This window comes from Carcharhinus amblyrhynchos, unplaced genomic scaffold, assembly GCF_965287045.1.
Source record: "Carcharhinus amblyrhynchos unplaced genomic scaffold, sCarAmb.v2.hapA scaffold_408, whole genome shotgun sequence".
NCBI lineage: Eukaryota > Metazoa > Chordata > Chondrichthyes > Carcharhiniformes > Carcharhinidae > Carcharhinus > Carcharhinus amblyrhynchos.
The window spans coordinates 1-16,939 of record NW_027650148.1 but is presented as its reverse complement, the minus strand read 5'-3'; the positions used below and the strand labels follow the sequence as shown (position 1 = coordinate 16,939).

Here is a 16,939-nt window from a genome sequence, read left to right as displayed (position 1 = left end):
GACAACATCCGCTGACCGACCCTCATCAATCATCTTCGTCACTCCATCGAAAAACCTCCAACAAGTTCGTGAGGCACGAACTCCCCTTCACAAAACCATAGTCACTTCGCTACAGTAACTTTAAACAGCATTTCACTTCAAAAAGCAAAAGGTCCCGATAAAAGGCGTCAGGGCAATGCAAGTTGTTGTTGCAGTGACTGTTGACCACTCCAACACCAATCGCGCGTGCCTAACTGCCGCGCCGCGCGCGGGAAGATGGTCACGTGGCTGACGACGGCGGTGGAAGGGGAGGACAGGGGCCCCGGCGCATGCGCGCTACGCCCTCACCCGCCTACCTGCCGAGTCCCGGAGCACGGTGCCGGCCCTGGCCGCCGCGCAGGCGCACTGACTGACTGACGGCTCTCCTGCTCCTTCACCCCTTGGCCGCCACGCAGGCGCGCTTACCGACTGACTGACGGGCGGCCCCCCCACCTCGTCCTCTGCCCCGCCCCTTGGCCAATGTGCAGACGCACTGGCTGAGTGACGGCTCCCCGCATCCTCTACCCCGCCCCTTGGCCACCGCGCAGACGCACTGACTGATGGCAGATTCATTTTTCTGCCCCGCCCCTTGGCCACCGCGCAGCGCACTGACTGACAGTCCCCTCATCTTCTGCCACTGGCCACTGCGCAGGCGCATTGACTGACTAACGGCAGCTTCATTTTCTGACCCGCCCCTTAGCCGCCGTGCAGGGCACTGACTGACGGCCCCGCATTCACTGCCCCGCCCCTTGGCGACTGCGCAGGCGCACTGACTAACCGCCCCCTCATCCGCAGCCCCGCCCCTTGGCCACCACGCAGGCGCACTGACGACCATCTCTTCGCCCCACGCCTTGGCTACCGCGCAGGCGCACTGACTGACTGACATCGTCCCGCGGCGCTAACTGCCGTCGTCTTCCGACCGCCATCGTGAAGTGATTATTCCCCCTCCCCGGGGCAATGTCCGGCCGGGTCCCATGCAGGGAGGGAGAGGGAATAAGTGAGGGGAACTGGATGTGGAAGGGCAGAGGGAAACAAGCGCTGGTCATCATCTTGCTGAGGCGGCGGTCCTGATGCGCGAGGGGCAACTACAACTCCAAGACTGCACCATTCCAGGTCCCGGATTTCCGCGCTTTGATTGGTGGGCCTTACGCCCAGCCCCTGAATGAGCCCCTGCGCTGATTGGTCGGAAGTCTGGCGGCTCCCACTGATTGGCTGGTACCTGTCCGCATGGTCAACGCGTCCCCCGCGCTGGTTGTTCGGAAGGCAAGGCTGCACTGGCAGCTGATTGGTCAGAATGCAAGTCCTCCGGGAGTTGATGGGTCAGAGTCCCAGGTCCTCCGGCAGCTGATTGGTCAGAATCCGAGGTCGGGCTGGTTTCTGGCGATTGATTGGTCGAAACCCAATACTGCGAGAGGCTGATTGGTCAGAATCCGGGTGCGACGCAACTGATTGGTCGCATAAACTGCTCCGCCCCATACGGTGTCATGGATGTGATGACGTTGGTCCCTCCGTCCTGGCTCCGATTGGTCAAGCCTGGATGCGGGCACCGCCCATTGGTCAGCTGGCTCCTCCCGTCCGTCCTCCTCGGTGGGGGCGGGGCGCTGATTGGGCGGTGCGGAGGGAGGGGGAGGAGGCGGGGCGGCAGGGGCTGCAGATCCGGAAAGAGTGAGTGAGGGAGCAATGGAATGGGGGGTCAGTGGAGGTGGGGGGGGGTAATAAGGGGAGGAGGCAATTGGGGGAGAGGGCAATAAGTGAAAGGTTCTGGTGAGATTGGGGTGGAAGAGAATGGAGCAAGATTCAGGGACAGTGGTGGAGTGGAAGGAATGGAGGGACAGGCATGGGGGTAGGAAGTTGAGGCAGAGGGGGCTTCCCCCGTTGACACCCACCCTCTCCCCTGTTGACACCCACCCTCTCCCCTGTTGACAAACCCCCCCCCGTTGACACCCACCCCTTCCCCCCCCGTTGACACCCACCCCTTCCCCCCCCGTTGACACCCACCCCTTCCCCCCCCGTTGACACCCACCCCTTCACCCCCAGTTGACCCCCACCCCCTCCCCCCCGTTGACACCCACCCCACCCCCATTGACACCCGCCCCCTCCCCCCCATTGACACCCGCCCCCTCCCCCCCATTGACACCCGCCCCCTCCCCCCCCATTGACACCCGCCCCCTCCCCCCCCATTGACACCCACCCCACCCCCGTTGACACCCGCCCCCTCCCCCCCGTTGACACCCGCCCCCTCCCCCCCCGTTGACACCCGCCCCCCTCCCCCCCGTTGACACCCGCCCCCTCCCCCCCCGTTGACACCCGCCCCCTCCCCCCCCGTTGACACCCGCCCCCTCCCCCCCCCCGTTGACACCCGCCCCCTCCCCCCGTTGACACCCGCCCCCTCCCCCCCCGTTGACACCCGCCCCCTCCCCCCCGTTGACACCCGCCCCCTCCCCCCCGTTGACACCCGCCCCCTCCCCCCCCCGTTGACACCCGCCCCCTCCCCCCCCCGTTGACACCCGCCCCCTCCCCCCCGTTGACACCCGCCCCCTCCGCCCCCTCCCCCCCCGTTGACACCCGCCCCCTCCCCCCCCCGTTGACACCCGCCCCTCCCCCCCCGTTGACACCCGCCCCCCTCCCCCCCCCGTTGACACCCGCCCCCTCCCCCCCTTGACACCTCCCCCCCTTGATACACCCCCCAACAGCCCCCTCCCACCTCCCCCCCTCCCCGTTAACACTCCCGCCAACTGACACACACCCCCAACTGACACACCCCCCTCCACCCCACTGCCCCCCCCCCCGCCCAGCCGCCACTGACACCCACCCACCCTCCCCGCTGTTCCCCTATCGAAGCCGTCCCGCCGCCCCCGACACTAAGATCCCTCTGCTGGGACGGGTAGTGTGAGGAGGGGCAGGCATTCCCTCCCTCCCCCCCCCCCCCCCCCCCATGCGTTAAGAAGCCTGGTGTCTTGCGGGAAGGTGGGTGGGTTACCGGAACCAGGCGGGACGCGCCCCGTCAGGTAGTGTGTTCTCAGTGACACAGCTTCCTCTCTCTGACAGGGATTTGTTCCCCCACAGCCTGCGTGAGGAAAGATGTCAGCAGGGTTTGGCTGGAGCAGCCTGACAGCCACACAGAAAGCCATGCTGCTGATTGGGGTCCCCGCCGGTGCTATTGTTGTGTACATATTGTACAGGAGGTACAAGGAGACTCGAGGTAAGGACGTTGCGGTTGGATTGTGCCCACTTCTCCCACACTCTCCGTTCCCCTTTAGCCATGTGCCCCGCCGCCCCCCCCTCCGGTCACTGCATTTTAACTTCACTGCAGTGTTACTGTGAAAATCCCCCTAGTCGCCACACACTGGCACCTCTTCGGGTAACACCGAGGGGGAAATTAACACGGCCATCCATCCTAACCAGCACATGCCCAACTTCTCTACTTTGAGGGCGCCAGGGTGGCACGGTGGGGTTAGCACTGCTGCCTCACGGCGCCAGGAAGCCGGGTTCGATTCCCGGCTCGGGTCACTGTCTGTGTGGAGTCTGCACGTTCTCCCCGTGTCTGCGTGGGTTTCCTCCGGGTGCTCCGGTTTCCTCCCACAGATGGAAGATGTGTGGGTTAGGTGGATTGGCCGTGCTAAATTGTCCCCTTGGTTTCAGTGGGTGAGTAGGGTAAATAAATAGGGTAATGAGGACAGGGCCTGGGATGGGTTTGTGGCCCCCTTGTGCACTGGAGGGATCCTATGGATCTTTGGACACGAAGGGGCAGTTTAGCACGGCCAATCCACCCTAACCTACACATCTTTGGACACGAAGGGGCAGTTTAGCACGGCCAATCCACCCTAACCTACACATCTTTGGACACGAAGGGGCAATTTAGCATGGCCAATCCACCCTAACCTACACATGTTTGGACACGAAGGGACAATTTAGCATGGCCAATCCACCCTAACCTACACATCTTTGGACACGAAGGGACAATTAGCACGGCCAATCCACCCTAACCTACACATCTTTGGACACTAAGGGACAATTTAGCATGGCCAATCCACCCTAACCTACACATCTTTGGACACTAAGGGACAATTTAGCATGGCCAATCCACCCTAACCTACACATCTTTGGACACGAAGGGACAATTTAGCATGGCCAATCCACCCTAACCTACACATCTTTGGACACTAAGGGACAATTTAGCATGGCCAATCCACCCTAACCTACACATCTTTGGACACTAAGGGACAATTTAGCATGGCCAATCCACCCTAACCTACACATCTTTGGACACTAAGGGACAATTTAGCATGGCCAATCCACCCTAACCTGTACATCTTTCGGACTGTGAGAGGAAACCGGAGCACCCGGTGGAAACCCACGCAGACACGGGGAGAATGTGCAGTCTCCACACAGACAGTGACGCAAACCGGGAATCAAACCCGGGTCCCTGGCGCTGTGAGGCAGCAGTGCTCACCCACCGTGCCGCCTGTTATGGAATGCTGCTATTGAATTTGCTTCCATCGCTTGTTCAGGCAGCGACTTCCAGCACTTTCTGAAAATCGTGTCTTTCTCTCTCTCTCTCTCTCTGTGTCTCTGTCTCTTTCTCTCTCTGTCTCTGTGTCTCAGACACGTGTGTTCCCTGTCCCTGCCCTAACTCCGTGTTGTCTTTGTGACGTTAGGTGAGCAGTCTGTCCTGATTGGTGATGATCAGATAGCCATGGACATCAAGGTCCCTCGCGACGCCGTAAAGATTATCATCGGGCGACAGGGCTCCACCATTAAGCAGGTGAGTATTAACCGGGAGAAACCGGAACAGGCCATTCGGCCCCTCGGGTCCTGCTCCGCCATTCAGTTTATTTATTAGTGTCGGTTTACATTAACGCTGCTATGAAGTTACTGTGAAAATCCCCCAGTCGCCACACTCCTGTTTGGGTACACTGAGGGAGAATTTAGCACAGCCAATCCATCCTAACCAGCACATCTTTGGACACTAAGGGACAATTTAGCATGGCCAATCCACCTAACCTACACATCTTTGGACACTAAGGGGCAATTTAGCACGGCTGATCTCCCTATCCCGCACACGTTTCGACTGTGGGAGAACACCGGAGGAAACCCACGCAGATACAGGGAGAATGTGCAGACTCCATACATACAGCGTCCCAAGCCATGAATTGAACCCGGGACCCTGGTACTGTGAGGCAGCAGTGCTGTGCCACCCTGCCACTGTGTAACCCCATTGTCGATTGTCGGAAAAACCCATCTGGTTCCCTTTCGGGAAGGAAATCTGCCATCCTTACCCCGGTCTGGCCAACGTGACTCCAGAGCCACAGCAATGTGGTTGACTCTGAACGCCTAGTTTAAATCGATTGGTTAAAATTTATAAACAGCTTGTTGTCCTGGCAACACTACTGCCTGGCCCCTCAACACACTGTTTCACTCTGTGTACTCTATACGCACCTGCATCTCTTTCCTTTCCAAAATCTCAAAGCATAGAAAAAAAAACACTACTTTTTTAACAGAACCATGAGGTGCTTTCTCCTCTTGGCATTTTACAATTTTTTATATTTTTGCCAACAAATTCTACTCAACTTTACACCAATGGTGAAAAGCGTTGTTTCTTGCGCACTATACAGACAAAGCATACCTTTTATAAAGTACATAGATTTGTTTGTTGTCACATGTATTAACATACAGCGAAAAGTATTGTTTCTTGTGCGTTATACAGGCAAAGCATACCGTTCATAGAGAAGGAAAGGAGAGGGTGTAGAATGTAGTGTAACAGTCACAGCGAGGGTGTAGAGAAAGATCAACTTAACGCGAGGTAGGTCCAGTCAAAAGCCTGACAGCAGCAGGGAAGAAGCTGTTCTTGAGTCGGTCGGTACGTGACCTTGGTCTTTTGTATCTTTTTCCCCAATGGAATATCGCAAAGTTAGAATTTGGTGTTTGTAAGAATGGGGTAATATTGTAAATGGCTGGGGTGGGAGTAGGGAGCGTTTCATGGTCCCATTAAAAGGTGGTGCTTTTTCTGTGCTGAGAGTATTTTAAAAAGAAGTACACAGAGAGCCCAGACTGAAACATTAATATTGAAAGGCCGAGCAGCAGTCTTACTAAGATGACATGCTGTTTAATTTAGCCAATCAATTTGAATCAGGCACTTAGATACCAAGAACCTATTAAATTTAAACCTGATGGCTTTGACAGCCTTGGACCAATCTGATTGTGGGAAATATCGATCTGTCGTCGCAGGTATAAAAGAGAGGGGGGGGGGGGCAGTGACAGTGGGACCAAAAGAGAGAGCAACTGCTACCTGCCAGAGATAACAGCTCTCAGCTCCGGTTGTAATTTAGAGAATGACTAAATTCTATTTTTGGAAATGAATGGGAATTATATGTGTTGGAACGGCATTTTATTAGAATCTTATTTGGGAATAGTTCAGAAGAATTTATTCGGTTTAATAGCTAATTTGCTCAGTATCAGTTAGATAAATTTTTCAGTGTTGATTTGCGAGTGTGTGTGTGTTGGGGAGTTATTTTGTATTAAGGGTGTCTGAATAGCAGGTCACACCTGTGCTGTGTTGCTCTTCGTTCTTTGCACACACTTCACACACACTTTTTACAGATTATAGGGTGAGGTATTCCTCTTTGGGGGCTTCGACTGGTTCTCAATGGGGAATCAGCCTCCGCTCTATAACAGGGAGAAGGTGGAAGAGAGGACGTGCGGAGTCCTTGATTGTATGTTTCTTAAAGGCACAGTATCGTCACACTTTTGACTTGTCTCAGACTTTCTCTCCCCTGCCCCTGCCCCTCCCCCCACCACCCTAAGCTTCGGAAGGAGACAGGAGCCCGCATCGAAGTGGAGGCCAGCGAGGAGGCGGCGGCTGCGAGGGGACGGCCGAGCGCCTGCTCACCATCGTCGGGTCGCCGGTGCAAGTGTGCAAGGCCAAGGTCGCCATACATCAGCTCCTGGCGGAAGGCGCCAGGATCACTGAGGAACTGCGGGTCCCAACCGGGCAGTGGGGCGGATTATAGGTAACGCCGGTCTCCGGGGTCCCGATTGGCATCGCTACGGCGAACACACCGGGTGCACGATAGACCCTCACAATTCTGTTTAATTGCAACATGCCTGGACAAGTTCCTTTTGGATGCAGAGGGAAGATGCCTGTGTGTAAATATATATTACTCGGCAACCCGTTGACCAATGAGAACTGACTTGGCAAACAATCGGGCCATCTCTTCTCATGCGGTATAAATTGTTGTTGGCTTTTTGGAGATGTTTATAAAGTTTATTGATTACTGTCACAAGTCAGCTTGCGTGAACACTGCAATGAAGTTACTGTGAAAATCCCCCTAGTTGCCACACTCCGGCGCCTGTTTGGGTTACACTGAGGGAGAATTTAGCACGGCCAATGCACCCTAACCAGCACGCCTTTCGGATTGTGGGAAGAAACCGGAGCATCCGGAGGAAACCCACGCAGACACGGGGAGAACAACTGGAGGATCTTCACTTCAAGTCACTTCATTGTGGTGTTAATGCAAGCCTACTTACAGCATGAAAACAGCCCTTCGGCCCAACTTGTCCATGCTACTTTGTTTGTACCACTAAGCTAGTCCCAATTGCCTGCATTTGGCCCATGTCCCTCTGTACTCATTGCACCCGTGTAACTATCTAAACGCTTTTAAAAGACAAAATTGTACCCGCCTCTATTACTGCCTCTGGCAACTTGTTCCAGACGCTCACCACCCTCTGTGTGGAAAAAATTGCCCCTCTGGACCCTTTTGTATCTCTCCCCTCTCACCTTAAACCTATGCCCTGTAGTTTTAGACTCCCCTACCTTTGGGAAAAGATATTGACTATCTAGCTGATCTGTGCCCCTCATTATTTTATAGATCTCTATAAGATCACCCCTCAGCCTCCTACGCTCCAGAGAAAAAAGTCCCAGTCTATCCAACCTCTCCTTATAACTCAATCCATCAAGTCCCAGTAGTATCCTAGTAAATCTTTTCTGCGCTCTTTCTAGTTTAATAATATCCTTTCTATAATAGGGTGACCAGAACTGTACACAGTATTCCAAGGTATGACCTTACCAATGTTTTATACAACTTCAACGAGATGTCCCAACTCCTGTATTCAATGTTCTGACCGATGAAACCAAGCATGCCGAATGCCTTCTTCACCACTCTGTCCACCTGTGACTCCACTTTCAAGGAGCTATGAACCTGTACCCCTAGATCTCTTTGTTCTGTAACTCTCCCCAATGCCCTACCATTAACTGAGTAAGTCCTGCCCTGGTTCAATTGATCAAAATGCATCACCTCGCATTTATCTAAATTAAACTCCATCTGCCATTCGTCAGCCCACTGGCCCAATTGATCAAGATCCCGTTGCAATTTGGAGACAACTTTCTTCACTGTCCACTGTGCCACCAATCTTGGTTATGTAGTTATCTGTGACACCGTATAACGTTAAACCCAGAAGAGGGGTGGAAATATGAGAAACACTCAAAGTGGGATCATTTACAGGGACGTGGGAAGGGAGCAGGGCTGAATGGCCTCCTGCAGTTTGTGTGTGTTTGAGGTGTGGTGCAGTTACGGCTTTGCTCCTGTCCCAGGTCGCGGAGGCGAGAGTATCCGGGAGATCTGTCGAACGACTGGAGCGAAGATATTGTGTGAGGAGACGGGGAAGCAGATTCTGGACACAAGTCGCTCCATCAAGATCAGTGGGACCAGACAAGAGGTGGCTTCAGCCAAAGTACGTTTGTGGGCATCAGCCCATTGGTCTTTCCTTGGACACCCTACGATGTCCTTCTGCCTTGCTCTCCGGCTTAAGAGCTGGGTCATAGAACCCCCAAAGTGCAGAAGGAGACCATTCGGCCCATTCAGACTGCACCAACCACAATCCCACCTAGGCCCTATCCTCGTAACTGCACATATTTACCCTGTTAATCCCCCTGACACTAAGGGACAATTTAGCATGGCCAATCCACCCTAACCCGCACATCTTTGGCCATGCTAAATTGTCCCTTAGTGTCCAAAGATGTGCAGGTTAGGGTGGATTGGCCGTGCTAAATTGTCCCTTAGTGTCTAATCTACCAAACCTGCAGATCTTTGGACACCAAGTCTCTGAGCCCTACAACTTCAACACCCACTGTCTCCACCACTGACACAGCCGTGTGTACCGTCTGTAAGATGCCCCACAGTGACTCACCAAGGCTCCTTCAACAGCACCTTCCAAACCCACCACCTCTACCATCTAGAAGGACAAGGAGGAGGCAGCAGACACATGGGGACCACCCCCACCTGCAAGTTCCCCCTCCGAGCCACTCACCATCCCGACTGGGAAATATATCGGCCGTTCCTTCACTGTGGCTGGGGTCAAAATCCCAGAACTCCCTCCCTAACAGCACTGTGGGTGTACCTACCCCACACACGGGGACTGACTGATGTCCAATAACAATCCCGGAACTCCCTCCCTAACAGCACTGTGGATGTACCTACCCCACACACGGGGACTGACTGATGTCCAATAACAATCCCAGAACTCCCTCCCTAACAGCACTGTGGGTGTACCTACCCCACACACGGGGACTGACTGATGTCCAATAACAATCCCGGAACTCCCTCCCTAACAGCACTGTGCGTGTACCTACCCCACGCACACACAGGGACTGACTGATGTCCAATAACAATCCCGGAACTCCCTCCCTAACAGCACTGTGGGTGTACCTACCCCACACACACGGGGACTGACTGATGTCCAATAACAATCCCGGAACTCCCTCCCTAACAGCACTGTGGGTGTACCTACCCCACACACGGGGACTGACTGATGTCCAATAACAATCCTGGAACTCCTCCCTAACAGCACTGAGGGTGTACCTACCCCACACACACGGGGACTGACTGATGTCCAATAACAATCCCGGAACTCCCTCCCTAACAGCACTGAGGGTGTACCTACCCCACACACATGGACTGACTGATGTCCAATAACAATCCCGGAACTCCCTCCCTAACAGCACTGTGGGTGTACCTACCCCACACACATGGACTGACTGATGTCCAATAACAATCCCGGAACTCCCTCCCTAACAGCACTGTGGGTGTACCTACCCCACACACGGGGACTGACTGATGTCCAATAACAATCCCGGAACTCCCTCCCTAACAGCACTCTGGGTGTACCTACCCCACACACAGGGACTGACTGATGTCCAATAACAATCCCGGAACTACCTCCCTAACAGCGCTGTGGGTGTACCTACCCCACACACGGGGACTGACTGATGTCCAATAACAATCCCGGAACTCCCTCCCTAAACAGCACTGTGTATATACTGCACACTTTTAGCCCCTCTCTTCCCCCACCCCGAACACCCCTCCTCCCCCCTTTGCCCCCTTGTGCCCCCTTGCTGACAGAACCCCTTTCTTGTTGCAGGCTCTGATCGCAGCCAAGGTGGGTGAGGAGGAGGCGTTCCGCCAGAAGCTGGCCTCCTCGGCCGCCCGGAGGCGACAGCGTAAGCAGCCCATCGGCACAAGGGACCGAGCCAGCGTCACCCGTCCACCCGGCAGCGGAGAGCGGGGTCTCACCGGCCAGCGACGACGGAGAGTGGATGCTGGACTCTGGGGAAGGGGCGTCAGAGAGCAGGGTCAATCCCAGCCTGACTGTGCAGCCGGAGGAGGAGGAGGTGGCCAGGGCGTCCGAGAGAGCGGGAGAACCTGGAAACCACTCAGGCCGAGTGTCCAAATTCGAGGGTAAGAGGCTGGTGTCTCACTAATCCAACACACCGACTGGGTCCGGATAGCATCAGTGCTAACTGAGGTGATGCTGGCTCTCTGCAAAGCCAGATGGGCCCTTCCATCAATAAAAGATAGTACAAAAGAGGCCGTTCGGCCCATCATATCTGTACCCTCTCCATCGACAAGTCTCCCTCCTCTCCTAATCCTCGCAGTGGTTCGTCCCTGAGCGTCGCCTCAAGGAGGAGGCGAGGTTTTTGGAGGCCATCTTCACCAAGTAGCCCTATCCCCTGTGAGGAATGGCGTGGGGGGAGGGGGTCGAGGAAGGGGGAGGAGGAGAGTGAGAGCAAGAACATTGGGAATGCTGACCTTCCTGTCTACACACACACACAACTGGGCGCAAGATGGCGGGGGGATGGTGAATGCACCCCCTTCCCTTCCCTTCCCTTCCAAGACCACCCCTGCCCGCCCCAACAACCCTCGCCTCCAGAGGATGACATCCGCCCCCCACCCCCAAACGTTGTGTTGACGGCCAACCACAATTGGACACTACCGCCCCCCCCCCCCAACCACTTCCCCACCCCTTTGTCTACAACAGTGCCACCATCTGCGGTGGTCAGGCACAGAACTGCAAGAGGTCGCCCCCCCACCTCCCGCCTGGAAATGGGATCCCACTCGAAGGGCCAGTTCTTGGGGGGGTAACAGAGAGGGGGAGGCGTCTCTGTGCTGGCGGGAGACCCTCAAGATGGTGGACCTAGAGCAGGGGATGGGGTCAGAAAGGTTTACAGCACAGAAACAGGCCCTTCAGCCCAACTTGTCCATGCTGCCCCTTTAACCCTAAGTCTAATCCCAATTGCCCAGGTTTGGCCCATATCCCTCAAAACCCATCTTCTCCATGTAACTATCTAAACGCTCTTTAAAAGACAAAATTGTACCCACCTTTACTTATGGCGGCACAGCGGGTTTGCACTGGGTTCGATTCCCGGCTCGGGTCACTGTCTGTGTGGAGGCTGCACGTTCTCCCCGTGTCTGCGTGGGTTTCCTCTGGGTGCTCCAGTTTCCTCCCACAGTCCGATAGACGTGCTGGTTAGGGTGGATCGGCCGTGCTAAATTCTCCCTCAGTGTAACCCAAACAGGCGCCGGGAGTGTGGCGACTAGGGGATTTTCACAGTAACTTCATTGCAGTGTTAATGTAAGTCTATTTAGAGACTTACAGCATGGGAACAGGCCCTTCGGCCCAACTTGTCCATGCCGCCCCCATTCTTTACACCCCTAAGCTAATCCCAGTTGCCCGCGTTTTGCCCTCTATACCCATCTTAGCCATGTAACTGTCTGAACGCTGTTTAAAAGACAATAGAGTTAGAGAATCCCTTCAGGGCAGATAGAGGCCATTCAGCCTATCGAGTCTGCACTGACCACAATCCCACCTAATCCCTATCCCGATAATCTCATGCACTTATCACAGCTGGTCCCCCAGACGGGAAGGGACAATTTAGCATGGCCAATCCACCCTAACCTGCACATCTTTGGACACTAAGGGACAATTTAGCATGGCCAATCCACCCTAACCTGCACATCTTTGGACACTAAGGGGCAATTTAGCATGGCCAATCCACCGTAACCTACACAAATCAAAGTTTTTAAAAGTTCATTAGTGTCACAAGTAGGCTTACATTAACACTGCAATGAAGTTACTGTGGAAATCCCCAAGTTGCCACGCTCCAGCGCCTGTTCGGGTTGCACTGAGGGAGAATTTAGCATGGCCGGTGCACCCTAACCAGCACAGTCTTTTGGACTGTGGAAGGAAACCGGAGCACCCGGAGGAAACCCACGCAGACACGGGAGAATGTGCAGACACCACACAGGCAGTGACCCAAACCGAGAATTAAACCTGGGTCCCTGGCGCCGTGAGGCAGCAGTGCTAACCCACCGTGCCGCCCACAAAATTGTACCCGCCCCTACTACTGCCTCTGGCAGCTCATTCCAGACACTCACCACCCTCTGTGTGAAAAAATTGCCCCTCTGGACCCTCTCACCTTAAACCTGTGCCCTCTAGTTTTAGACTCCCCTATCTTTGGAAATGATATTGACTATCTCGCTGATCAATGACTTCCTGCGTCACGTTCTCCTTCCATCCTGCTCTCTTTACAAAGCACTGATTGAATCTGCTTTCCCTGCTGTATTGCATTCCACTTGCTAAATAACTTGCATGTGCATCTGCGTGTGTGTGTGTATGTGCGCATCTCTGGGTGTGCGTGTGTGTGTGTGTGTGTGGGATGGGGGTGTTTATTATAAAGCTTTTTCCTCCTGCAGCCTCTGTTTCATTAACCAGTCGCTCTCTCTACCTCACTCACCCGCCTGCCCTCTGCACCCTGTGCTCTGTATCCCCTCCCCACCGGCCCGCAGTCCCCAGCCCGGATTTCAGCTTTATCGCGGACGAGCATCTGGAAGTTTACATCTCAGCCTCGGAGAACCCGAGTCACTTCTGGATCCAGATCCTGGGCTCCAGGTGCCTCCAACTGGACAACCTCACCCACGAGATGTCGCGCTATTACAGTAGCATCACTGAGACGGTGAGTGCGGCCGATACAGAGAGAGGGGGTCAGGGAATAGTGGAAGGAGCGCCGCACTGTGGGAGGGTCGGTGCCGAGGGAGCGCCGCACTGTGGGAGGGTCGGTGCCGAGGGAGCGCCGCATTGTGGGAGGGTCGGTGCCGAGGGAGCGCCGCACTGTGGGAGGGTCGGTGCCGAGGGAGCGCCGCACTGTGGGAGGTCGGTGCCGAGGGAGCGCCGCACTGTGGGAGGGTCGGTGCCGAGGGAGCGCCGCACTGTGGGAGGGTCGGTGCCGAGGGAGCGCCGCACTGTGGGAGGGTCGGTGCCGAGGGAGCGCCGCACTGTGGGAGGGTCGGTGCCGAGGGAGCGCCGCACTGCGGGAGGGTCAGTGAGGGAGCACCGCATTGTGGGAGGGTTGGCGCCGAGGGAGCGCCGCACTGTGGGAGGGTGGGGGCCGAGGGAGCGCCGCACTGTGGGAGGGTCGGTGCCGAGGGAGCGCCGCACTGTGGGAGGGTCGGTGCCGAGGGAGCGCCGCACTGTGGGAGGGTCGGTGCCGAGGGAGCGCCGCACTGTGGGAGGGTCGGTGCCGAGGGAGCGCCGCACTGTGGGAGGGTCGGTGCCGAGGGAGCGCCGCACTGTGGGAGGGTCGGTGCCGAGGGAGCGCCGCACTGTGGGAGGGTCGGTGCCGAGGGAGCGCCGCACTGTGGAAGGGTCGGTGCCGAGGGAGCGCCGCACTGTGGGAGGGTGGGGGCCGAGGGAGCGCCGCACTGTGGGAGGGTCGGTGCTGAGGGAGCGCCGCACTGTGGGAGGGTGGGGGCCGAGGGAGCGCGGCGCCGCAGGAGGGTCAGTGCCTTCTCTGTCAAGTGTAACTGATTAAACACAGTAAAAAGTCTGACAACGCCAGGTTTTAGTCCAACCGATTTATTTGATAATAGACTCACAAGCTTTCGAGGTTTCCCTCTTCGTCAGGTGAATGGAGAGTTCTGTAACTGATCCCATGGCCTGTGTTGAGCCAGGTTGGCTTCGGGGGAGGTGGGGAGCCAGTCAACCACTTTCCCTGATAATCGAGTGCTCTGTATCATTCTAACCCTGCTGGGTGTGGAATCTTGCTGTGCACAAATTGGCTGCTACATTTTTGGCTGTTAAACGTGTCTGCCTCTGCAAAATCTGTCTGTCTCTCTCTTTCTCCGTCTCTCTCGGTTTCTGTCTCTCTCTCTCTCTCTCTCTCTGTCTCTCTCTCTCTGTCTCTCCCCCTCTGACTCTCTGATTTAACCCCTTGTCTTTTCTGATTCGCCCCCCCCCCTCAGAGGAACGACTTCACCCCGAAGTTGGGTGACATTGTGGCCGCCCCGTTTAAAGGGGATACGTGTTGGTACCGTGCTCGGGTGCTGTGCTTCCTGGAGGGTGGCCTTGCTGATCTCTACTACGTGGATTACGGAGACAACGGCGAAATTCCCATTGCAAGGCTGCAGATGCTGAGGTCAGTGCGGGTCTCCCCCTCCCTCCCTGTCTCCGTGCGGGTCCCCCACTTCTACACTCAATTCTCTGTCCCGCATTTTAGTTGCTGCCCGCTCCCCGGGGTGAGGCCGAAATCTCTCTGAATTCAGTAACGCTTTCCCCCTGCTTTCCCCTGTCTCTCCCTCCGCCATGAGTTTGATCTCAGTAACGCTTTCCCCCTGCTCTCATTCCAGGAGTGATTTTCTCAGCCTCCCATTCCAGGCCGTGGAATGCAGTCTGGACGAGGTCCAGCCAGTCGGTGAGTTTTCACATTCTGCCTCCCCTCCCCGCCTCCTCCTCCTCACCTCGGCTTACTGAGTGGGAGCAGTGATGGGGGGTTGTCAACGGGGCCCGAGTGGTCTGCAAACGTGTTGTTCCTTGGATTAGATTTATTATTGTCACATGTATTGGGACACAGTGAAAAGTATTGTTTCTTGCATGCTATACAAAGCATACTGTTCATAGAGAAGGAGAGGGTGCAGAATGTAGTGTTACAGTCACAGCGAGGGTGTAGAGAAAGATCAACTCAATGCGAGGTAGGTCCATTCAAAAGTCTGACAGCAGCAGGAAGAAGCTGTTCTTGAGTCGGTCGGTACGGGACCTCAGACTTTTGTATCTTTTTCCCGACGGAAGAAGGCGGAAGAGAGAATGTCCGGGGTGCGTGGCGGGGGGGGGCGTCCTTGATTATCCCGGCTGCTTTTCCCCGAGGCAGCTGGAAGTGTAGACGGAGTCAAGGGATGGGAGGCTGGTTTGTGTGATGGGATTGGCCTACATTCAGGACCTTTTGTAGAATGAGAGTGGAGGCGCCTCACCTCCTGTGGCCCCCCCGCCCACCATCACATGATGGCATCCAACCTCAGGGGTCCTCGATAGGATCAATGCTGATGTACACCTTGACTCCCATTTTCCTGCTTTATCCTGACCTACTGAGGCCCGCTGACTCCCAACTTGAACCGTGGCGTGGGCGCCTTTGCTGGCTGCCTTGTTCTGGATGCGGTGAGGGGGGGTGGTTGGGGGTAGTCCTTCCCTGAGGGTGATGGGTGGGTGAAATGGAGAGTGCTCCACCACCACCACCACACACACGCACCACCACCACCACCACCACCCCCCCCCCCCCCCCCCCCCCAAATGCCTGTGGGCATCACAGTGGGTTAGCACGGCTGCCTCACAGCGTCAGGGACATGAGTTTGATTCACAGCTGCAGAGTCTGCACATTCTCCCCATGTTTGCGTAGGTTTCCTCCGGGTGCTCCCGTTTCCTCCCACAGTTCAGGTTAGGGGGATTGGCCATGCTAAATTGTCCCTTAGTGTCCAAAAGATGTGTAGGTTAGGGTGGATTGGCCATGTTAAATTGCTCCTTAGTGTCCAAAGATGTGTAGGTTAGGTGATTGGCCATGCTGAATGAGTGGGTTCTGGGGACGGGGCAGAGGGAAGGATCTGGGTGGGATACAGATGGGGAAAGTAGCTTTATTCAGCGACAGAGCCGCTGTGTTTGCAGGCGAGGAGTGGTCGGACGAAGCCATGAACTGTTTCGACAGCCTGACTTACTGCGCCGAGTGGAAGACCCTGCTGGCTCGGATCTGCAGCTATTCGCAAAGCGGGGGCGTCACCAGGCCACAGGTGAAGCTGTTTGACCGCACCCATGGCAAGGTGAGGATTGAGCTTTCCCCCACCGTGGGTCAGAGGGTGGGGTGCTACTTGATACATGGTTCTTTCAGCTAAAGTCCTCAACTGCCTCCCCCCCCCCCACTCCGGTCTCGCAACATCCGAGGGACCGTGGCTGCTGAGTGACTGGGGGACGGTTAAGCGATGGGAGTGGAGCAGTGATTGAGGTTCCTCAAGTCTTTGCTGCAAAAGAACCCTCATCCCCCTCACTTATTGTCCACAACTCGTGTCTCTCTTCTAAGTATTGACTGAACTCTTTCCCCCCCCACCATTAAAACTGCTTCCCTCTCGGGCGATACCTCCCAAATCTTGACCTCACCAACAGCGGGGTGGCACAGCGGTGGTTAGCACTACTGCCCCTCGCAGCACCAGGGACCTGGGTTCCATTCCCGTCTCGGGTCACTGTCTGTGTGGAGTCTGCACGTTCTCCCCGTGTCTGTGTGGGTTTCCTCTGGGTGCTCTGGATTCCTCCTACAGTCCAAAGATGTGCAGGT

The 16,939-nt window shown here is 55.8% G+C and overlaps 1 protein-coding gene across 1 annotated transcript; it reads left to right on the top strand.

Moving 5' to 3' along the window:
• Positions 1-910: 910 nt before the first annotated feature.
• Positions 911-16,430, top strand: tdrkh (tudor and KH domain containing; the record flags this gene model as incomplete). Its single annotated transcript, XM_080183768.1, is given in 13 exon segments — positions 911-1,131; positions 3,085-3,220; positions 4,677-4,783; positions 6,823-6,888; positions 6,891-7,002; positions 7,005-7,028; positions 8,609-8,748; positions 10,435-10,608; positions 10,610-10,751; positions 13,140-13,306; positions 14,592-14,764; positions 14,976-15,040; positions 16,279-16,430. Coding segments are annotated over 12 exon segments (1,443 nt in total), but the record flags the coding sequence as incomplete, so codon positions are not given.
• Between the last annotated feature and the right edge of the window lie 509 nt (positions 16,431-16,939).